The sequence below is a fragment of the Topomyia yanbarensis genome, chromosome 2 (assembly GCF_030247195.1).
Source record: "Topomyia yanbarensis strain Yona2022 chromosome 2, ASM3024719v1, whole genome shotgun sequence".
Taxonomy (NCBI): Eukaryota; Metazoa; Arthropoda; class Insecta; order Diptera; family Culicidae; genus Topomyia; species Topomyia yanbarensis.
In genome coordinates this window covers 374,697,875-374,723,602 of record NC_080671.1, presented here as the reverse complement: position 1 = coordinate 374,723,602, position 25,728 = coordinate 374,697,875, and the positions used below count along the sequence as shown (strand labels likewise).

At 37.2% G+C, this 25,728-nt stretch overlaps 1 protein-coding gene across 5 annotated transcripts in view; it reads right to left on the bottom strand.

Moving 5' to 3' along the window:
* The window catches only part of LOC131684598 (GTPase-activating protein), a 128,686-nt gene that overhangs the window by 18,851 nt on the left and 84,107 nt on the right, over positions 1–25,728 (bottom strand). For all 5 annotated transcript variants that reach the window (XM_058967607.1, XM_058967611.1, XM_058967610.1 and 2 more), the window contains 3 exons: positions 22,200–24,082; positions 10,144–10,388; positions 9,181–9,379 (listed from right to left, as the gene is read on the bottom strand). In XM_058967607.1, the coding sequence (XP_058823590.1) occupies positions 9,181–9,379; positions 10,144–10,388; positions 22,200–24,082 (2,327 nt within the window). The remainder of the gene's footprint in view (positions 1–9,180; positions 9,380–10,143; positions 10,389–22,199; positions 24,083–25,728) is intronic.

Sequence of the window (25,728 nt, the reverse complement as noted above, 5' to 3'; positions counted from 1 at the left end):
GTGCCAAGAGGTACACGAGAAGAAAGAGAGAGTTTCTGTATTGTTTTGAGATGTTGGAATGTGACTATGGATTTTGTATGAAACCTGGTCATTCACACGGTCTTAAAGGTGGGTTTAATAGTAATGTTTAATATTGTAATCCATGTGAATGGATAACATCGATGAACACTGTTCTGAGCATGAATTAGGTGTATCGGCGATTGACTTCAATTGTATTCTGCAACCTCCCCCCTTGTTTGACTGGTACGAGATAATATATGCCACCAAATGAACCGCATTTTGCAATATTGTAGTTCGTTGAAAGGTTGGACAAATATCAAATTGCTGTCAAAATATTCCAAAACCACTAATAAGTGCACTGTAGAGGATAAAAACGTACTTAAACGTAATAATTTGAAGAGTCTTAAAAACTGGGATCTATGCGAAGAAGACTTGGTGATTAGGATTTATTGGTATTTCCCACAATTGATTATTCAAGAGACTTGGATAAGGTGGTGTATAAATAAACTTTCTGTCGATTCGACTCCACCTTGGCCACATTAAACAGTAACGTGTATATTATTATGAAAACTATCAAATAGAAATTGACATCAGCTTGAAGCCAAATCCAATGTTGCTTCCAATATGTATGAATCAAGAATAATCAAAATCCACCGTCTAACCTAGCACAAGTTAGACTCACTGTTGTTTATTAACCCACATTCCGCTAGTGCCACGCATTATCAGAGTAAAGTCAGTCTCGCGAGCGATGAATACTAAAACATACGATACATGTAAAATGCAAACGACACCACCAATAATAAAGGTACACTTTAAGAACCTGTAGCTACACGCCCACCTCGTCCCAGTTCAAAGTCCGCTGAGTAAACTTATTGCTGCAGTAGGTACTGCTAGCCACGTTGCCACCATAGATTTATGCTGCTCGGAACAATAGCAATCGTCAGGGTCTCACCGGATTGCTGCCATCATAAGTGACATAATTGTGGGAAATTTTCTGCCCTTCCCCCCATGTACACCTCCTCTCACGGGAATTACATTTACCAATGATGCTAGCTTGTTTCAGACAATAATTACAATTAGTGAAATGCAAACAATGGCTTCAGGTTTCAGTTACTAGCTACACGAGTTGTATGAATGAATGGTGTCACGAAAGGGTTGGTACATTAAGTTGTAGGAATGGTAGAAGTAAGCGACATACGATATTGCTACAACAAAATTGTAAATCGTTCGTTTTCGTGATTGTCCATTCGTAATATGTATCATTTAAGAGGAAAATTAGGTTGAGGTTGAGAACTGTCGAAATTCGCTTCGAAATACCTAACTTGCCAAGCCATATGCATTTGTGGCGAACGTAGTGAATCATTCGTGACCAAAGGCACCACGAATGGGGAGATTAACGAAACTGAGTGTCTCCAAAAAAGGGTTTTGCCATTTCTAACCCATTATAACCCAGCTATGTTAAAACTTTTGGTAATTTATAAAATACTTCGTGAGCCCTCATATTATGCCGTATTCAATATGAGAAAAATATTATGCGAATTAAGTATGGGAATAATATCTTCAACCTTGCGAAATCATTCATTTAGCAGCCTTTTTGAATGATTTGAACACTTCTTTTCTCTCTCGTGCCGGTTCATCTCATGATTGGTTCGTTGCATCAAAATATCTTTCACTTCAAACTTTGTAATTATTTTAAGAAAAAGAACATTTTCTTGCTAGAATTTACATACAAAATATTGTGGTTATAATCAGGCATGATTTGCAACGTATTAAGCATTTATTAGCCTTGAATGCACTGATTCAACATTAAAATTAGCGAGAAAGTTGTCCGGGTCCTAAAGAGGAAATAATTTTGCTTTAGGAAAAAAATATACCTGTTCAGCCTATATCGTATGAAATTTCATACCTTGAACTACCAGCAGAATTTTCGCAATTGTTTCACCAATTTCTTCCATTTTTTTCGCACTGAGCCACATCTTTCACACCTCTCATAGCCATTTGTTCTCAATCGCAAACAAGAATTAGTGATTTAGAAGAGAAATGTAATAATATGTATAGTATAGTATAGGTTTGAATTTTGTCCAACTTTGACATTCGAAAACACAATGGAATTTAAAAAAAAGATTATTGAGCATACACATTATAAAGACCTGAAGTTTGAGGACGCCTTAATTGTACATAGTGTTAATTGTAATTATAGAGAATTTTTAGTGTTGTTTTTGCGTATGAAATTTCATACGCTGGGTCATAATGGAGATTTACAAAACTGAGACTCCAAAAAAGGCTTTTGCTGTTATTGAAACAATGTTATCAAAGACCGTTGTTTTGGACGATTTTGCATCATATCACTATTCCAAAACCGTTCTAGTTTTATTGGTTTTGTGTCGGAAGCATGAACGCACCAAACGAAAGGTGGCAAGTCCTTATGAAGATTTAAAAATTTCTCTCCCGAAAAGTCGGCAGAGTAAACGTCGTGTAATAAAATCGGTATAATATAAATCCGTAAGAAAATCCGTGTTAAAAACTACCTTCTATTAACCGGAAATATTTTGTCCGGTTTTTATGCTGAAGGTTTTTAACCTAGTCTTATTTCGAGGGTCCTCAGTCCGATATATACGCATGAAGAGACGGAGATATACAACTTGAACTAGCTTCAGGTCATCGATGCTCCATTCTGAGGCAAATGCAGATCTTCCTCGCACTCAAAGAGACTGCTATAACAGTGGCCTGGCGCTATAATACTCGGCAAAACAATATGCTTGATGCTATGACCAGGGATGCCATATTGAAATCTGTGTTTCGGTAAAAAAATCTTTTTACCATCTGTGATGACTAAAAGAGGAAAAAATCTGTGGAAATCTGTGATAAATTTCCAAAAAAATCTGTGAAAAATCACAATATTTCCAAAAATCTGTGAAAATCTGTGAAATTTTCATCAAAATGCCAAAAATCTGTCATTTGTGAAAAAGAATCTGTGATCAAAAATTATGGAAAAAATCTGTGACATTACAGAAAAATCTGTGAATATGGTAACCCTGGCTATGACAGCTATCCCCACCAAGAGACTACTCTCTTCCTTAACTTGAAAGAAATGTTTTAATAGAGGACTGGCGTTATATTAGGCGCCTACTCACACCACATGTTCGATGTTTTTGAAACTGTTACCATGAGCGCAGAAACTAGAAAGAGCCCAACAGTTCCCTTCGAAGAACTATTCCCGATTAATAGTTCTGTTAAGAGAACTAATTCACATGAACCGTTCTTCCGTTTTACTTGTATTTAGCACAGGGGCGTAGCCAGTGGGGGGAGGGTTGGTGTTAAACACCCCCCCCCCCCAAACCAAAATTAATTGGAATGAAAAAAAAAATTGATACTGACGAATTTAATTTAATATTCTACAAAATATTTTTTGAAAAATATTTTCTGATCACTACATTGAGAACCGTACTTAAAGCGTCATGAAAACTTTTGGAAAATTGTGGGAAGGGGATCTTGTAACTTATCTCTTAGCCGAAATCCCATAGTTGTCAAATTACTTCAATGTAAAATAAAATAACTGTCTGAATTATTATGAGCTCATTTTTGGAAAGATGCTCCAAAATATGGATTAGAGTCAATTTTTCGAATGGGAATCTAAATTTGAATAGGTTGATTGCATATAAAACATGAGCTTGTTTACCGAAAACTTGCATACATTTCAACATTTGCTGAAAATGTATTTTTGAGATTGTGTAGATTTTAGACAAAAATTCAATATGGTTAACAACAAGAATAACATTTCAGAAACTAGTTGAAAGTTGATGATAAATGACGTTTACAGTTTGTCTCTAGCAGGTCAGGATCGGTTTTATGAGCATTTGATTTTTGTTGTATTACCAACTATATGAATAGCCTCTAAGCAGGATTGGATTTAATAAATATGTAAATATATCTCAAGTTAATGGTTATTAATGGTGTATATTTGAGTGCTGCAATGAATGGCGTACTAAAATTTTGTGTGCTAGGTGGCTAGTACTCGTTTGCAAGTTGTAACGTTGACTGAAATTAATGCTCGATAAATTTTTAACGGTCACGATCACATTCATTCGAAACTGCCAAATATCGATGTTAAGTAACATTGAAGAATTTCAAAACGTAAAACTGTTCATTTGCTGATAAAATAATTTTGGCGGTTAATCCTCCTAGAAGTAATTATAGTGAATTTACTTTTCAAGCAAATTTGGGTCAAGACTGAATGTCTCCAGCAAAGTTTTCGAAAGTGCTATTTCAAACAACTTTGTCAAAAACATGAATATCCCACATATTCAGAGTATCGAAAAATAGTAGTAGAAAACTTTTACAACAAGCTATTCTGAAATTACTGTATTTGATAAATCTCTTCTGCGGTAATTAAAAATAAATTCACATTGCATTCAAGGTGCCTCTGAAGCTTACAAAAAATATTTAAGGGAACTGGATTTAAAAAAAATTCCCAGATATTGAAAGGACTAGTGGTTTGCCCAAAAACATAAAGAGAGATTCCATTTTTGGAGCTAGCATCAATACGGCACTAGCTTAGTCCGCCCACCAAGTTAGTGTCGGATTCTGATGAGATGAAGTCGAAACGCAAGTTGCAATTCCATCCATCCATAATTTAGTTATAGGTTTTGTGTTCTCAACTCGCAATGATTGTTTCAAACGATTTTCTCCGTAGCGCAGAAAAAATGGTTTTCACCTAAATTTTTCTTCACTAAGGTGTAATATAGCATGCCCAGTCGATTTAAATCCCTATATGCTGCATTCACATGCCTTCCTATTTTCAACAAAATTGTTTAAAATGACATTATCAAAAACTTTGCTGAAGGCACCATGTTTCTTAATATTTTTGAAGAATTAATTCGCCATAATTACCTCTATGAGAATTAATCACTAAAATTTCTATATCAAAGCATGCGATGTTTTGTGTTGATAACTTCCCGAAGTTGTCAAACCTTCAACGTCAAGGATTATTGAATTAGGTGATCTTGAATTGTAGACTAGAATGACATCTTTTAGACTACTTATGTTTTTGAGTTTTCAATAATTTATCAAACTAATATTAAATTTAAGCATTTTTCGAAAAATTTGTGATTTTCATCAAAACCCCCTCCCCAAACCAAATTTCTGGCTACACCCCTGATATAGCAAATAGTTCCAAAAACCTTCGAATCTTGGAGAGTGGCGATGCAACATGAAGCATGGTTTTTTAGTGTTTCGGATTCTCCTCGTAAGTAACCAACACCAACTTTATACTAGCTAGATAAGTCTAAATCTGCACCAAATTGGCGCTAATTAGGCATTAAAATCCAAAAACTCGCACGTATTGCGTGAAAACCAAACACCTGGCTACCGAATTATGTCTTGATAGTAAGCACAGAGGCTCTGTTTGCCGACGAGGGATGTGAACCGAACCTGTCGTTATACGAACCAAACGCGTGGCACTACGTAAATTTCCCAAATGGGAACAATTTTGGCTAAGACCAAATTTTTGTGCATAAGGGAACAAGACCTAATATAAAATATGTATGGTTTTTTAGTGTTTTGGTTTCTCCTCGTCTGGGTCTAATCCAAAAATTTTCTCATTTGAGAAATTGACATAGTACCAGGCGTTTGGTTCATATACCAAAAGACAGCTTCGGTTCATTCCAAAGCTTAGAAAACGAACAAAATTTTAAAACATTTTTTTTGCGTTATATGCAAAACTATATTAAATCTATGATAGATGATGAGTCATTAAGAATGTTGTTGGTGCAATAAAGTGTGAAGATTGCATTAAAACCTACTGAACTGAGTTAAATCCAATTATGAAATATTTCACGATTTATAGTGCTACACAAATAATGAAATAATTAATACATGTTTGGACTGGCACAACTATTTTCTTTTTTCCCTTTTTTCTTAACGACTGAGGTTTTTCCTTTTTTATGTTGTAACGACATTTAATTAGCAAGCTGTTATTTTTCCCACCATTTCAATTCTACCTCCCCCTCCTCCTTCTCCTTTCCTTCCGCTCAGAAAATGATGAAAACACACAGCAAGGCGCAAATCCCTGACTACATACTGGGAACGTGCCATTTGAGCCAATATATTCTGAATTATCTAATGCAAGTTTTTTTTTGAGAAACTTGACGCATCTCTTGTATGGTTTTGAAATGCGAAAACTGTTGATACTTCGACTTCGTCTCATCAGAATCCGACACTAACATAGTGACAAGACTAAGCTAGCGTTGGAGTGAGGCTACACGGGAAAAATATCCGTTCCAATTTTCGTAATTTCTGTTCACGTTATGGTGATATTTTATTCTAGAGCTTACTTACAAATTTGATACGTGAAGGAGTGTGACTCAACTTCGTGATATCAGCAGTTTTATCATGGTATTCGTAAATTCTCTTAGCCTAATCGCGATCTATTATTTTTTATTCGGAGGAACGTGACAATAGGAATTGGATCATAAAAGTGTGACTGATTCGCGGTATCTTGTTCTGTGAACTGTATCACGAACACGATTTGTGGTGCTCAGCGCAGTTTTCGTGTACTGTACACACATCACACTGAACCATACCAAATGAATAACGATGTTCGAGGTTCTGATTGATTTCTTATATCTACTGCTCGTACCTATTACTGGTCGCTAAAAGCTTGACATTTCATGAAAAAGTACATGGACCAAAATGATCCCACGAATACTCCAAATTTTGTGAAAAAGCTCACGTGAAAATTTCATTACCATGTTGCATGAAATTGAAAATGATTAGGTATATCTTCTAAATATCACTAGTATCATGATCCATTACACGAACTCATGAGAAATATTTCATGATTTTGTGAACGATTTCACGAGCATGGATATTAGATCGTGACTAATATAATAGGAATCATGAACCAGTTCACGAATACTTGAATATTTGATCAATATGTGATCTATTTTACAAACACGAATGATAGGTCGGACTATTATAATAGGATTCATGACCCAATTTACGAATACATGAATAATAGTCGTTAATTTTGTACTTGGAATCATCATGAACCAGTTCATTGTACTAGGGTTCACGAACCAGTTCACGAATACATAAATAATAGTTTTTAATGATGTGATTTATTTCACGGGCACGCATGTTCAGTCATGACTATTGTACTAGGTATGAACACGTCCACGAATCCATGAATAATATTGCATGATTTTGTGAACTCATTCATGAACACGAATGGCAACTATGGCTATGGGACCATACATAAATGACGTAGCATTTTTTGAGTAATTTTTAACACCCCCTCCCCCATCGTAGCATTTCGTCACAAACCTCTAAATACCCCCTGGTAATTACGGTAACTCTCCCCGCTGCCCACGTATTTTTTTTAAATAAAAAACGAAGTTAGTTATTCCCCTTTTAAAAATCTACGTAGCCTGACATGACCCGCTACCCCCTGTCGTCAAACATCATCACAAAATGCAAAACTCCCCCATATAATGCTACATCATTTATGGATGATCCCTATGACTGTCGTGACTATTATACTAGGAATCATGAACCAGTTCACGAACATATGAGAAATATTTTAAGATTTTGTGAACTATTTCACGAGTACGGATATTGGATCATGAATAATATATTAGGAATCATAAATTATTTCACGAGGATTGAATAGGTTCATGAATAAAACTCCGAGTTTAGTGAAATAGTTCGCAAGAACATATCCAGAATGTTTTCATTTTGTGAACTAATGTTTTGAAATCTACGAATAACATCATGAGTCAACCTTTGTTTTTATGAATAATGTTCACAAAGTTGTGAACTAGTTCACGTACAGGAAATCGACTCAGTAATGACAGCGGAAACCGTGACTGAAGTTCACAAAACAAAAACAAATATTTTCACTAATAAAAACGTTATGCGGGCGTTAATCAAGAGAACTTTTACATAATTATAAAAAATATGATTTTTGTTCATGGTCCTGTTTTAATAACGTCAAAACGTGATTATTTCAGAATTCATGGCACGATTTTGGGAACAATTTGTGCATGACACTGAGGAGTGAAAGTTGAAATGCAAATTCCTCAACTCAATAAAGTTAGATATTGTGCTCTTCATGCACAAAATGGTTGACCATTACTGATGAACTATTGAGATGAGTGAATCGCAGAAGCAAGAAGAGGGGCTCCAGTTAAATATTCTCTTATCGCATAAGACCGCGTTGTAGAACACTTATTGAATGTTAAAATAGAGTTTGGACATTCTTTTCGAATATCAAAAACAAATTGCTTTGTGTGTTTGTAGTTTGGGTTACCACAAACTTTACAACAAAACAAATAATTTTCTCTTATTTTGACAATTCATTCGAAATTTAATTCTCAATCGATAATCGCATTAAATTCAATAAATCTATACTTTATGAACAACAACATTTGAAAATTATAATTTAAAAATTTTGCAAAACCGGGATACTATTCAGCTGAGCACAATGGCAGAACCGATGGCGAAAATCGAATCTCAGCCAATTGCCAAAGGTCGAAAGTGATAGGCTGTAGAAATCAATCCACAGCGTGACCAAAAAAATGCCGTCAAAAACTGTCTAGCCTCGTATGTCCTATTTACATGTTGGGTCACAAACTCAAACGCTATAGCTATCGAATTATAACGACCCTCAATAGTATCTTTAGGGTACTCTTCCGTAGTCTGTTTAGCAAACTGCACCCAATGACAGAGTCCTTTGTCGGCGAATTCCAAATTGAGATAGATGAACTCATGTCGTGTAAACGTTTTTTGAAAATCAAACCCTTTAATCAATTCACTTCTTCGTCCTTCAAATTGTAAAGCGAAGAGCTCGCTTTCGGTGGACTGCATTTCGAAGCCCATTGGCTTAGGCTACAAATTCTAGCCTTGCTGCGAGATTTTTGGTTTTTAAATGATCCATAAATTCAAACCAAATGAACTCCATCCAACATCTTACACCACCTGATTCACGAAATCCCATTATCAATTGTCACAAACAGTCAGACAAACAAAGTAATCATCAGACGGCATTCATTCAGCGGCCTCGGAAACCAGGCCACGATTGATGCCGAACATCCGTCCATTGTTTGAAATAAATACCAGCCACCCACCCACTTCATCGCCATTACAATCTAGTGACCGATTGCTGCTGCACCACCTACCTACCTGAAAAATGTTCTGCATCTTGAAGCTCCTCTCGGTGAGCCGTTCGACGGCCAAAATCTCAGACAGCGGTATATCACAGAGTGGTCTCTTTCCCTTCGCCTTGGCGTAGCTGAGCGACTGGGTGGTAAGCCGAAAGTAGCGCTGCTTGAAGTTTCGCCGCCCGAACCGCTTCCGACCTTGGGCCCGCTTCGTCATCATCCTTGATGGGCGCGGGGGTAGAATCGAAAAAAAAAGAAAAGTATGATTTTACTATTGGACATGGTCATGTTATTTTTCCTCTTTTCTGTCTCGGTCGCAATTTTATGTGCTACTATTCCCGTAGGTGAAGAATCGTTTTACGATCGATGAACAAAGACAATGAAGAACGTGATTTGGTTTTTGCTGCCGGTTTTGCAGTGCACATCGAGATAGATACCTATTGGGGATGGGGGTAGGGGTCTATCAGGAGAATGGGTTGTAAATTAGGAGCGTCAAAGTAAAGAATAAGTGGATACGCGAAGTAACTTAACAACAAACAAAAAACAATGAAACACTAAAAATACAATTACTATTCGAGTCGATTGATGGCTATATGGGCGAGACTTACCATTCACTGGCGGAACAATTGCGATAGATCCAGCCCCGTTGGAAATGGGTTTGTTTTATTTTTTTTTTGATATTTACAGTACACAGTTAGTAGTTAATAGGAAGAGAAAGAGAGAGAGAACGAGAATCAAGGTGTCAGAGCGTGAGGAACACAGCGAGATGAAGTCGGAACGGAAATTTTATTTCACTGAATTGAGGTCACGGAAAAACTAATTGAGATGTTTTACACGGTCGGATATTGGAACATTCAACCAGTAATTTAAAGGCAGAGATACGTTAAAGGTACAACGATTGTGATAGAATAACGCCATCGACCTATGTATTTATGGATCCATTTCAAATTGGGATGCTACGGATTGACATCAGTCGGACACTTACCCCTCTTTCAGAACCACCGGTTCGAGCACCGTCGATTCGCAGTCGGTAATGTTCGCACCGACCGTGGAGATCACCTCCAGGAAGTGTTTGATTGCGTCGACATGCTTCTCGGTGCAGAACTTCTTGTACAGCTGGCCGGTGTATTGTTCCTTACACGGTTGCTGAGCCGATCGGGAACTCACCAGATTACCCAGCGACTGGATCGTTTTGGAGATTAGCGTCAAAGTACGGGTGGTTTGTTCGTCCTGTAAGGCAGAGATAGATATGGTTGCGTTTTAGTTTACATCTTGTCTGCATATAGTGGAGCAAGTGAGCATGAGGTTATTATGGGCTTTTCATTTGCTTGGGTCATCAGTAACTAGTATCAACTTGGAGCAAGTTAGATGATACATCCAAAATAACTGGTCCCGAGTAATTCTTCGGGAAGCAAGTATGGATGCTTTGGTTGAGCAAGCTAATGCGTTTTTAGACTGGGAGGCTCTCTTACTCATCTGCATTTATTGCTTCGTTTTGTTTCGTCTGCATTTACGGAAACGTATAATTATTCATATATACTAATCAATCAACAAAAGTATGTAGCTTAGTTTGCTTCATATACTGCCCATAAAAGCATAAAAGTCTCATATTGAAAAACAACAAGCCGAGAGAAATGCTTTTCCAAATTTACATTTGCATTGAGCCTTATGGATGGGACAACCATGTTTTGGTATTTTTTACATTATTTTCTAAATAAATCTGGTAATCTTATTTTATTATTATTTATTGTGATTCAGTGGTGATACAGAATACAATCCAACCGATAATTCATTTTTTACAAAAATCCATATGGGACTCTCTCTCTTATGCTTTTATGGGCAGTATAGACACTCGACCTATAAAGCTCAAACACTAAAACATCGGTCCTTAATTCACTGAAAAATATTTGAAATATGAACACAAAACAGTGTATAGAACACAAAAGGGTATTTTTCTGATTCCTGATGAGACTATCGGAAATGTTTGCGTTTGTAAAAATGCAGATTGAACGGTTTATAAATGACGGTTATTTAGGATTGAACATATTTTGAAATCCAATTTCCACAAAATATTAGGAACCCTCATCAATATGGAAGTCATTTCACAATGGTCCAGGAAACGAAATTAGCAGGAGACAATTGTCCACGCTTTCAAATTAGGATTTAGAGGTTTGATGTGTTAGAAACATATATTGTCGAACCTGCTTCTTTTGACTAAAGCGGTTTTAGGGTGGCCCTAATAAATTCGAAGCTATAAAAATTATTTCAAATTTTAGTTAAGATATAACGATGCTTTCGTTTGCAATTTTCTTGAAGAAAACAACATTGTATACTGAACCGTTTTCATTTTAGAGTGATTTCCACAACATAACTTAGGGTGTCTCTCAAAAAAACTATTTTTTCCTAATAATTTTCCAATGTGAATTTTCTCATAAAAGTGGTGTTCATTGCGCTTCAAGAGGTCATTACCCTATTTTCAATATAAAAACTGTCTAAATGCATGTGAATCTTGAAAAATCTTAGCAAAATTTCACAAAGTTACTGTAAAACATTTTTGTACATTTGCGCTGTGAAATTATATGCGAAAATGCATTTACTCAACTTTTATTTATATGAGAAAGACAAAAAACCGTTCTCCATTTTTTTAATATATTGTAAACAAAAGAACCACCTTTGCAATGGAATTTAAATTTTATATTTTTGTTAGACCCGCTTTAGAGATATAAACTTTTGAAAAAGGCATACATTTCAGTGAAAATCGGATATAACTTTTGAACCAGACAAGATAAAAACTTTTTCTTTGGAAAAAGGTTCCCCTCAATTATGCTCTAGAAGTGCCCAAAAGCTACTTTTATGAGAAAATCACATTTTTTGAGAGATGCCCTAAGTTATGCTATGGGTAACATTCTAAATTGAAAACGAATTGAGTGACAAAGTTGTCATCTTCAACAAATTTGATAGGAATTGCTTGTTTTAGAAAATCGTAGAAGAAAGTATCATTCTATCTCAACCAGAATTTGAAATAATTTTTGCAACTTCGATTTTTAGGACCACCCTAAAACCGTTTCAGCTAAGAGAATCAGTTTGTCAGGCACAATAAATGTTTCTAAGACATTATATCTCTAGTTCTAAAGATAAAAGCATGCACAATTGTTTCCTGCTAATTTCGCATTTGAATGAGGACGAGCTGTAGATGACGAAAATTACTGATTCCATTTTGAAATTCAAGATGGCGTTATCCAGGAAAGAAAATCAAAACACTAGAAACATTCCTCAAATTGAGTGCTCATTGTAGTAGATGAAGGTAGTTGATGATTTAGGTTAAAGTCCAAGTTGATGTCTTTCGGTTACCACAAATCATCAATTGGATGTCATTTGAAAGGACTGGTCAGGAAATCGCTTACTGAAACCACAACAAAATCCAAGATGGCGTCTTGCGGTAACTAAGAGTAAGAGGATGATGGAAATAGAAGATTGAAGTCATTTTGAAATCCAAGAAATTAAATCGAATGTCACTTGAATTATATGAACCACTTAAACGAAATTGGTTATCTAATAAAGTTAGATATTTAGCGGAAATGCAACATGATGGACACTCTTTTTTAAATTACAGTTTATACCGTTTTTAAGCAAATAGTATTTGAATGAAGTTATTTTCGTTTCTCGAAAAATACGGGAAATTGAGGTTTTTGAGGCGTTTTTTTCTCCTAAACAGCCATTTGTAATGAACTTTTTCGCTCTATGCTGCAAAATGTACATATTTTGCAGTTTTTCTAGTGTGAAAAACTGTCAGGGATCGAACGGTATCTTGGCGACCTTTGTCAGAATACGAAAAGTTCTGTTGCTAGGACCTTTTGTCATTCATGACAAATTTAATAAAAAAAATATCATTTTCTTGTGGTATTCTTCAAACAATCTTTATAAAAAGTACCTTGTTGAACGTGGAAAGTTCTCAGGAACAAAAGAAAAAGATTCTTCACCGGTAAAATTCAGAAACAGCAGATTTTTTGACATTTGTCTAGAAACCAATTTTTTTCATTAAATTCAACTCCACTAAACAGTAAATTATTCTTCAATTTGCTACTTCTATGTGGTCTCTCGACTAAATTTCTAAAAAATCTAATGTCTCTGAGTTTTACCGGTAACGAATCTATTTTTATTTTGTTCCTGAGAATTTTACACGTTCAAGAAATTACATTTTATAAAAATTGATTGAAGAATAATTTTTTTTATTTCGATTATAGAGGTTTTAACCTTAAGGTCATTTGCCACTTCAGGTTAGAAAAATCTCTTATGAAAAATTTCTAACCTAATCTTCGGGTTCGGGACTCGAACCCAGGTGCGCGCTGCGTACAAGGCAATCGATTTACCAACCACGCTACGCCCACCCCCTGAAGAATAATAAATATACACGAAAAAAGATCAATTTTATGATCAAATTTAATATGAATGAAAAAAGGACCTTTTGTCATTCATATTAATTTTGATCATTTTCTCGCGTATATTTATTATTCTTCAACCAACTTTGCGTATTCGTAAAAAGGTCGCAAGGGTTCCATTCGATTCCTGAGATTTCAAAATATTTATGATTTGCACCATAAAGCAGTAATATTTTTTTAAAAATAGGGGATATTGGGGACAAAATTACCCACTTTCCCGTAATTTTAGAGAGACGAAAAAAAATCTTCATTGAAATACGACGGTTGTTTCCTTTTGAAAATGGTACCGTCGGTAATTTTTCAAGTGCTACTTCATTGCATTTAAAATATTTTTCCTCCATATTTTCCCATAATACCAATATCAAAATCTTCACGTGAAATAGGCGGGTGGGGGGTCTAAAAGTGTCCAAATGATGTGACACCTGTGCTTACTTCCACATTTTGGCATAACATGAAGGGGGGGGGGGCAGGGTGAATGTTAAGAATTCCAAAACGAGTGTTCTTTTTGCAATGCCCTTGTGTATATGGGAACCCGGGGCTATTAGGACCGTGGCACAGTGGTCAAAATGAGCAAATTCATGCCTTTAATTTTTTTGTGGCTAAACTATAGGGTTTTGAGTTTTGGTGATTTCAGACAAGTTTTTGGAGTTATTAAGGCGGATTTTTTGAAGTAGACAGTCATGTTCCAAAATGAAGTGTAAAGGCATTTCTGAAATATAACTTTTTACTGAAAGGAGATTTGAGGTGGTTTGAGTCTTGAGCAAAGTTGTAGAGAATATTATTTTAAGTAATTTAACTGAAGATACTAATTCTTTATCTACAGCTGATTCTTTGTTATGACAAGTTTTCGTTAGCACTCTTTAAAAATCTGTTTTTTGAAAATAACTTTTGTCATATTGATTTCTCTACAACAGTGTTCTCTGCAATGTTTTAGATATTGTAAAACGCCACAACTTTGTTGATCATTTTAAGACGCTCCGATGCTTATATAAAGAGTTTCTTTGATTAAAAATGTTATATTTCTTAGCCAGTTTTCTAAAAAAGTTGCAAAAATATGCAGGTGATATTGTATTATATTAAAAGTACTATCAATCTACTGCAAACTCATGCAGGAATGGTAGGTATCCGTTAGTATCCAAGATTGTTGCGCACAAATGAAATGGCGAGTATTTGTGTTCTATCGGCGTTTATATTATATTCAATCTTAAAAATGGGAAAGTAGCAAAGGTCTACAATAGAATGTTGATGATCTAGTTATCTTATCCTCTTTCGATGAACCGTTGTCTGCGTTGTTATGCAAATTTTTATTTGGATCGTCCTCGGTTTTACTCGAAAACTACAACAACTCACGTTTACCAATTTCGACGATAAACAAAATCGCTAACTAATAAACGGCTACATGAAAATGCTTGAAAAACTAAAAGCATACTGGAATGCCTAACATAAAATTTATTGTCAGTAATATATAGGTCAAATAGAATAGAAGCATCCGATGAGCAATGAATATCGAAGTTGCTTTATTTCAATTTTGCACTTATACACGGTTTATCAACCAAATATTCAAGTAAATATCGACCAGGGAGGTAAGAGATTAGGTTCATTCGGTGAAAATTGCTTTTAATAGATTTTGATGATACACAAAGCGCTAGTCAATTTCCATATAATAATGCAACATTTGAACTTAATTTCTCTAATTTTCGTGGCAAAATATTGAAAATAATTGAGAGTGAATCTGTGGAGAAGTGTTTAAGAAAATAGATGTGCATCATAACCTTTTAAAATTTTCTTATTATTAATATTTTGTACAGTACTTCTTCACACAATTTTCAATGGAACTACGAGCACTTTTTGTTAAATTATGGTATTACTTTTACAATAACTCGTTAATTGATTATAATAACTAAAATAATTTTGAATACAGTACATATAAAATGGTTGAATATAATGAAGCCAGATAGCGTTGAAGAAAAAACTCAAATGCGCGCCGTTTCATTCTTTTATAACATTCTTGGATACTAACAGATACTAACCACTCCTTTAGGATTTTGTAGTAGATTGTTAGTACTTTCAAGGTAACATTATTTCATTTGCATATTTGTGCAACTTTTTTAGAAAACTTGTTAAGAAATATGGCATTTTTAATCAAAGAAACAGCTCTAACTCTTTCTATAAACATCGGATCGTCTTAAAATATTCAACAAAGCTGTGGGTTTTTATAATATCTAAAACATTGTGAAGAACATTGTTGTAGAGAAATGAATACGACAACAGTTATTTTAAATAAACTGATTTTTATGGGGTTCATTGGATAACTTCTCATAACAACGAAACGGCTGTAGATAGAGAGTTAGCATCTTCAGTTAAATTACTGAAAATAACATTATCTGCAACTTTGCCGAAGACTCAAACTGTCTATCTCATTCCAGTAAAAAGTTACATTTCAAAAATGCCTTTGCATTTAATTTTGGAACATGGTCGTCTACTTCTCAAAATCTGTCTTAATAACTCCAAAAACTTGTCCTAAGTCACCAAAACTCAAAACCTTATGATTTAGCCGCAAAATAATTAAAGGCATAGAATTGCTCACTTTGACCACTGTGCGTGGTGGTAATTCAGACCCTCTCGAATTCTCAGAAAATCGTAAGACTTTCCAACTGTCGTACATATTCGTGGTAGCACCATTCTGAAACATTCATTTAGACAGATGAATCTCATTCTACAGATTTTTTCAGAAAGGAGATATATGTTTCATTTTTTGCCATCCTTAAATCAAAAATCATTATAATGGTAAAACCGTGTTTAAAGTAACAAATAAAAGTTAAAAATATCAGGTTTGTTGTAATGGTAATGTCTTGAAAAGCCTGAGGCTCATAGTTCATGAAAAAAAATTGTTTGGATGAAAAGACAGATATTTTCAAGACGCTCACCACTTTTAAGCGAAATGAGTGTACGGGGTTATTCGGACCCTCTGTTACATCAACCACCGTTCAGCGGCTTGCGGCTGCGCACACGATAGCACACAGCAAAGAAAATACATGACGCTCCAATCGACAGCTGTAACTCCCATATTAATTTTTTTGCGCCATTTTTTTGCTTTTTAAGGCGTTTCTCTATGAAAGCTTTTATAGGTAAAAATAATTCCATTATAAAAAACAACTGCCGGTCCGAATTACCCCTACATTATAAAAGGATGGAAAAACATAGAGTTGTGCAAATCGTCGCATAGGGCTGCCATGTAGTGGTGCAAATGAATTGTTATGGCTCCAAAATGTAGCTAAGGTTTCAAACTAACAATTAGGGCCAAATCTCTAGAACAAAGCATTTGCGAGAAATTAACACATGAAAAGATATTAAAAGAAATTCAATTTTTCAAGAGCCACCCATTCTTAAATATTTAAAAATTCATAACACATGAACCATTAGAGATAGTCATATTAGTTTGTTCAGCAAAGTTGCTTCCATTTAATTGTTTCACAACTTTGTAGAATATTATGTAGCTAAATTTCACAAATCTAAAAAGTTGATACTTTGAACACTCTGACCACAAGGATCATCCTAATTTAGCTAACATGAAAAAATCGGCAAAAATGTACTTAAAAAGTTTACCGAAGACACCATGTATCTAAAACTACCGGTTTGAGAACAAACAGTTTTGTCTTCCTAAATACGGCTTTGGGACCATAGTGGAGTGGGCGGCCGATATGGTGGTGCTTCACCTAACTATAAGAATTGTGTCCTCGAAGAAGTTTTAGACAATGGAATTTTGACCAACTCTTTCTAATTAAGACATATTAGATTGCGGTATCTCAAGTACGATACCCAAAATTGAAAACATCCTTAAAACCATTTATTTGCCTTCTATTCCATACAGAACTACCCTCTTAAGCAATTATCTTAAATTTGTTATTAAAAATGATAAAAATCGTTTCGGTTATTGCTTGCGACCGCGTTTGTAAATCTATAAGGGCTAAAACGTTCACATAATTATCGCTGTGTTTTAATGTTAGCGAGATCGCAGGCGTAAGTATGTGTTGATGATTGCAATTGCATGATCGTGTTTGTGACCATGGTTGTGTTATAGCGAGGGTCACGAGCGTTTGTGCGTTTGGAATGAGAGAGAGATTGTGAATGTATATGAGATAATATGTAATTGATTGTATTAGTGAGTGTTTGTATGAATCAAAATTAGGATATAGTAATAAAAGGAAACATAACATGCTGAATAAAGTAAAAAACTCTTTTAATCCGCCTAGTGGTGCTTGTTATGATCAATACAATGGTGGAAATGTCGATTTGCACATACATACAATAGATCGACAGCCACGAACTATGTGTCGACGCTAAAACAATTGATACCAGCGGTGGATCCATTTCAACTTTTTTTAAATTAGTTTCTATTTTGAAGTAGTTTCAAATTCGACATCATTTCAAACCAAATTTTTCACTGGTTTTATTAAATGCGGTTGCGTATTACGTTACTTGTTTTTGACAAAAGTACATAACATAGCTTGAAAGGTCATTTTTTTCTTTTTTCTAGAACACTCAAAAAGATAAAATCGGTTGAAAAATGTCCGCGTAAAAAGTTTCCTAGTGCCGAGAGTCCTGAAAAAAAATTTTTTTTGTTATAAATCAAGATTTTGAGGGTATATTTAACTTAACAAGCGTGGTTTTGTATTCTATTTGACCAGGCCTATTAGCTTTGACAGATCATTTGAAAAGTTCATTTAATTTTTTTTTTATTTTGTGGCACCGTGTTATTGATCTTGACTGGCAGTTCCAAGTAATTTTGCACCCATTTCAATGTTTTGTATCATTTTGATATCATGGTGGTAGCATATTTATATGGGAATTTTCTGTGCGATCGTACTCTTCAGCCCGTAACTCCGGAACCGAAAAGCCGATCAATAAAAAATGGACCGATGGGACGGTTGTACCTTTCATTTGAGACTAAGTTTGTGCAAATCGGTTCAGCCATCCCTAATTCCATTCATATCTATTCGTGTGCTTTGTCTCGTCTTAGACCATTTTTTCGGCCCTCCCCAAGGTTGAGGGGTTTGGTGGTATTTCCAACATCATCAGGCATATTGCGTGCATCAGTGCTAAAGAACAACTGCTTTAAGATGGTTATTGCATTACGCCTGGATAGTGGTGCATCGAGGAGACCGCGAGGGCTTATGCGCCTTTTTTATGTTCTATGTTTCTTCATACTCTGCACCAGCGCATACAAACGCTCAACCACTGGTCCGTGCGCGGTGATGTGGTCGACGTGCATTGACTTTTGCTGTGTACCGTGTTTGCAAATATTGTTCCACAATTTGATGACGGTATTCGTGGACGGGGCCACAGTGGGAGTCATTGTGTGTCCATTTATCGGTCGAATTCGTCATCGTGCACATACTAATTAAATTAATTTAATAATTGAATTAATTTAATAAATACATAAGTAGAAACCTATTAGTTGTCGTTTTGTAATAATCGTAGTTTTTCGTACCAGTGTACAATTGTTATGTGCTAGTTGTATGTCTATATATGTATGTGATCGTCTGAGTATTTGTGGCAGTTGGATCAGGGAATGGAAGCAGAACTGGCGTATATGATAGAATAGTGGCTAATACTTCTGGTGATTTGTGCATTTAGTTCTATTCATTCGGGAAAGTTGGATTGGATAAATTAGGGTACAATCAATTTACCGACGCACGTGAGTCATCCATTTCCGGCCAGCATAGCATGATGAAAGTTTAACAGCATGCAACTGTCGTTAATGGTAAATATAGAACATTTTCTGCATTTAGATGAGTTTGATTGCATGTTACATGTGTTTTTCTATTCTATTTCGCTAGTCTGTTTCTTTTGTTTTTCTTAGTTTGCTTTTATATTATTGATGTATACCAAAATAGTATCGGTCTAATTATACACTTCTAACCAAGCTCTTTACATCTTTTTTCTTTATTACGCATGTTATGATTCCTTTTATTAGTATACATATCTCTACTAAACGCTATCTATACATACCATCATATAGGTACAAACTCTCGGAGCCTTCGTGATAACACAAAGCTGGCCACAAACGCGACCATGCAATTACAATAATCCCCACATACTTACGCCCGCGATTTCGCCTACATGAAAAACTTTGGTAGTTAAGTAAACTTTAAACTTACAAACGCGTTCTCAAATATTAACCCACCACTCGCGCGATTATGAAACGGTCACGTCCAGAAGTCTTACCTCGGTCTTAACAGTCTGGACTATGTCTTGAGTTGAACCAATCAAAAAAGTGACGCTCATATTCACTAAACAACACGTTCCATGGTGACATGACCTAGAACTCTAGTGACATGAAGAAACAGACTCTCTTCTGCCATCTATACCATACACTAAAAATTAAACATCAGACTCACGGTTCGCGCGCGAACAAAAAAGAATACACACTACATCATTATAAAATCGAAATGCCGGTGATAAAGTGAATGTCTCAGCTCCTATAAATTTTCAAACGCGGTCTCAAGCGTGAACCTAAAACTCCCGCGGTCGCACGATCATGAATCGGTCACTTCCAGGTGTTTCTCTCCTTGATATCAGCAGACTGGGTCCATGCCGTCAATTGGACTAATTATAAAAAGAAAAATCTCATATCCACTGGACACCACGTTACATGGCGACATGACTGAGGACTCTAGTGATATGGGGTAACTTACTCCCTGTCAGAATATGAATTGAACACCGAAAACTAAATATCAGAATAAAGGTCCGCGTGACCATCCAAGAACGCACGCGTATATAGGAAATGCCACACGGTTGCAAAATCCAGTCTTGTACACGCGAAGTCACATGAACGCGAGCACACGTGACAAACACATTAACATACGAACGCTTAAGCCCTTCGCGATTAACAATGCACACCTACGTTTGCGATCGCACAAACTTAATAACATCCCGATAATAAGGAGAACGTTTTGGCACTTACGAAGTTTCAAACGCGAACCTACAAACGTCCGTTTTCGGATCGGTCACGTCCAGAAACCATTACTCTCTGTCCTAATAACCTAGGTCCATACAATCAGTAGGATCAATCAAAAAATAAAGCTCATATCCACTAGACAACACGTTCCATGGCGACATCACCGGGAACTCTAGTGATATGGAAGATCTCACTCTCTTTTAGCATCTTAGCCGTACACCAAAAATATTATATTCCGCGCGCGATTATCTAAGAACACACGCGAATATGCGAAAGGCACAGGGTTATAAAATAGAATTTATGCACGCGAAGTTACATACACGTTAGCACACGCGACATACAAACGCACACGCGATCGAACACGTTAACGTATAAATGCTCGAGCTCTTCGCGATGATACAGTGAATATCACTTTCAGAATCACGGCCCGCTACAATTGGCCTAAAGCAGTGTTTTAGTGGGCGACATCTCGTCTGCAAATTGTAGTATGTGATACTGACGGGGAGCTCTTCCGAGAACCTAGCTCTACAGCTCCAATAGGACAACTCTCGGAAAAAAAAGAAACAATTTAGGCCATTTTTTCTTGTTTCGATTAGAGGGGTTTGAACCTTATGGATATTCGCCTCATTTTCCTGGTTAGAAAAAATTTCTTATAAAAAAGCTCTAACCGGATGTGCGGGGTTGGGAATCGAACCCGGGTTAGCAGTTTACAGGTTAATAGATTAATCAACTACGTTATACCCGCCCCGAGGGGCCATTTAGATCTTTGGTGGTGTTTAGAAATGTATCGCAATAACCGACTTCCCATAGCTGTTAAAGGATGCGATTATTACATATTGACACCAGAAGAAAAATTAGTTTAAATTTGTCACTGTAAACGACACATGTTTAAGCATTTTCTCTCTTACTCGACGTCAGAATGACCTACGAGAATTAAACCTGCCGGCTGCCTAATACGATCAAATATTAAAGAAATTATTGTGCATGTGTGCAAAAAATCGGCTCTTCTGCCCAGTAACAAGAGTCCATCGAGTAGAAAAGAGCTCATCAATTCACTGTCTAGAGATACTGTCGCCAACCAATGTAGTAACTGATATCGAACTCTGTACAGTATGTTCCATGAAAAAATTAAAAAATGATCGTGAAAAATTCCAGAGATTCAATCAATGAATATTGGTAAATATAAACGGACAAGAAGTCCAGATCGTTCCTTTACTATAGGTACTATAACTAGGTTATTATATATTTAACATTAATTGACAGGTAGATCCAATGATTCCAACCACCTATTAAAATAAATAGGAACAGTGTCAAAAAGAACGGATAATCAAAAATTAGTTTTCGCACTTTTTCTGACGCACACTGTAAATAGCTACTACGGTCAACAGTGAGGAGTAAACCGTTGTCACCGTTATCTAACGTTTTCATTCACGTAAACTTCTTGTCCAGCTATGATAAGATAAAATCCTACTTATTTTTAGCTGCCATTTAAAAACCCAAACCAAAAACCACTGAATCATTTCCTCCTAATAATCCGCAAATGTAAACAGATCGCTATCACCCGTGACATCCGCATTTAGTGTTATCGCGCCAGCGGATACACCTAGTGACAACAGGAAACTTTAGGAAAAACCAACTTACCACAGGCTCAGTCGTCAAATCGAACAGCTTCGGTCCGAGTATTGCGGGCGCAAAGAACCGCAGAAAGATGAACCCGGATACGACCGAGTAGCGAACTTCCTTGTTCTGCGGGAAGTACTTGGCCGCACATTCACGCAGATCGTGGAAAATCTGACACAGCACCGCCGGACACTTGACCGCACTTTTGGTGATCGCTTCGAACACCTTCTCCACATAGTCCTGCAGGTTGATCAGATTGGTATCGATCATGCTTTTGTCCTTGACCCGAGCCGGATCGATTTCACACGGTTTTTTCTCGGAAAAAATCGCCGCCACTATCGGCCGCAGCGTATTGTGCAGGTAGTGCAGCCCGGAAAGTCGCATCGCTTCGTCCATCATCTTCGAGACCAGGGTGTTGCCGCGAAAGATTGTCGTTGGGTCTGTCAGTTTTGAGATCTCGTGGTCCGCTAGGGATTTGATCATTGGCGCTATCAGGTTGGTGTAGGTGAACAGCCGGACCAGTGGCTGAGCGACCTCCGTTTTGTTCTGTATGATCTCACCGAGGATGTGCACTGCGCTGGAAGTGATGGGTTTTTGATCGATCGATTGGATGAGAATATTCAACAGCTGGTCGTAAGTTGCTAGGGGGAACACATGATCGGCGGAATAATCTAGCTTGAGGCGGAGTGAACCAAGCGAGTTATCACAAGAGAGCCGGGTACCGGGAGGAGTAGCACAGGTTCGCGATGGCCGTGAATGGCTCGTCCGGGGTTGCAAATAGTACCAAGCACTTTGCTGCACTGCGTTCAGTTGCTGCTTGCCACGCACAGGCAGCTTAATTTCACCAAGAAACACATCGTCACCCATACCGGGACTGTCATGCCAGAATGTAATCGTAACCTCACACAAATCCGCTCCCCCCAGGGGGACTACCGTGTAGGTATTGTTACTATCACTTTTCGAGTCACTTCCACACGCGTCCACACACAGATCGAAGCTGACCGTTTCACCGAATTCCGGATTGACCGTCTTCTTCCTACCCTTAGTACGTTTCGATATCTTCTTCTTATTTGAATAGTGAGCAGTTAGTATTGCGTACGGATCACAGAGTCCATTTTTACGTGCCAAATCCATGCACTCAGTCAGTTTGATCGAGATGCGCGAGCTCCGGTTGCTTTCGAGAATGTTACGGAATGGTTGCTGCTGTACGTTGTTGCCAAAGTCGCTGCTGCCACAGATGTTTTGCCTCTGGAACCCAACACCCCCGTTGAATCCACCGATCACTCCATCGAAACCCCTGCTCTCGGAAGCTAACCTTAATTTTGTACTATTCACAGAATTTTGCACTACTTGCTGAATAAAGTGATGCAGATGTTCCGGGGAGGCGGAGTTCTCCTTCGTATCACTACTGCTGTTGCTGCTCAGCACACTGCCGAACGACGACGAACTATTGTTCGTCGAATGGTTCACGTGGAAGTGGTTATAATCGTCGAACTCTTGCGTCTGCTTCAGATTCCCCACTCCGTCGTCGACGGTGATCTCCAGGTGGGCCATACCCTGTACCTCCGAGTCTTCGTCGACGGGCCGGAGTGGGAACCAGTGATCCTTGTGATTGTACTGGTGCAGATCCTCCCGTTTGATCGCAATCTTTCCATATGGTTTGTCCTGCTTCAAATGCCGATCCCGGTCCCATACGTACACCGACAGGTAGCGGAATCGTCGTGGTATTTCGAACTGATATACTTCGCCGAAAAACGGACTCAGTGTACGTTCGATCGTCGGCGTCCGGCAAATTTCTTCCTGGTCCAAAGCGACCGTACAGTACACGTCACGATTTTCCTTTGAAGCTGATGAGGAAGCTCCGCAGTTGTTGCCGTTGCGACCGATGAGGTTTTTCGCTTCGCCTGGAAAAGGAACAAAAAACCGGAAAGTTAGTGAGGTGAATTTTTTAACGAAAATTTGTATGTTAAAAGCCAAGTAGGAATAATGGTGGAGTGTAAGCACATTGTTGCTATCAACCTGTCACCCGCAGTTTGTTTGTTTCGTTTTCTACACGCTGAAAGTGCTTTTCATTATTGTCAAGAGCACTTTGAAGCTGTTAAAGACATTGAATTGAAAGCACTCAAGTGCACTCAACATCCTCAAGGTTACAGCCGGTATCTTCGCTCATTACCAGAAGCGCCGCCACAGGCCGGCCATGATAATCTATGTGTATCAACAAGTAAATCATTTCCGGTCGTTATTTACTCTGCTTCTTCTATTTACACTTATTACTGCCGCTGCGCATCACGTTCCTCTACTGTTAGGCGCGGGGCGCAGAGATAATGGTTGAGTGAATGAATAAATGAATGAATGAATGAGTGAGTGGAATAACCACACTACTGAGCGAAGACAACGACATATGTGCGTGTTTGTGTAATGTGTAAATGGTGCCAAATATAGACTCGATAATTACAACCTATAATTATCACTCACATGTCACCCTTTGCCGCCTCAGGTTGCCGACAACCTCCTGGCAACCAGCATCACGACGACTGGAGTTGATAATCACAGGCAAACAATCGGGGTGTGTGTGTGTCGTATGCTTTTGTTATCTCTTGTTTAATCTGGTAGACAACCCGCGCGACCGGCCTGGTACAGTGAAGTACGTTGAAATAATGAAGTGACGAACTGTCGCAGCTCACCGAACCGGCGACAGAACTTCCGGTTCTGTCAGTGGCTTCATAGTGTTCCGGATACGACGATATGTCAGGTAATTGTAGTGCGAGTAAATGTGTGTTAATATCATCTTGAATATCATAACCTAACAATCGGGTGCATTTAAGGGTTTAATCCATTTTATTGACAATCCATCAATCGTTCTGATTGATGTGTTTTTAGCACACTCAAAATATAGAGTATGATAACGTGACAAGACGTACCGGATTAGGCGGATCAGTCAGCACCGGATTGTATTTACTTTTCCCACATTGACACGCGTCCCGGAAAGAGTCCTATCATAAGAAGTTGCCCCATTTTTTATTTCAATGATAGGTTTTAGATTTATGGTCATTCATCTCTTGTTTCGGGTTAGAAAAATCTCTTTAGAGCAATTTCTAGTCCAATGTGCGGGGTTTAGAATCGAACCCAGGTGAGATTTGTACAAGGTAATCTACGCTATACTCGCCTATGTTATTATTTGATGTACACACTTATTTTTCAATATACTAATTAGCTGGTGTTTAAAAGAACTGCTTAAAGGGCGAAAACTTAACTATAAATCAAAAAAATTTTTTTTTTGGATTTCGTCTCTTCAGAACCATGGCACTTCACTATGGCACCAAGCAAATGGCATAGTTCTGAAGAGACGCAAGCGAAACGCAAACTTCCTGAACCTGACTTTGCATTTTTTTATTTATTTAATCTGACCTGAGCTGGTTTTGTATTTTTTTATTTATTTAACACAGGAAAAACCTTTTAGCACGTCTTATGTCATTTATTACCAACTTTCACTGTATTTCACGAAACAGTTTTTTCGTCGCCATTTTTCATACTCCCTGAATGGCCGTCT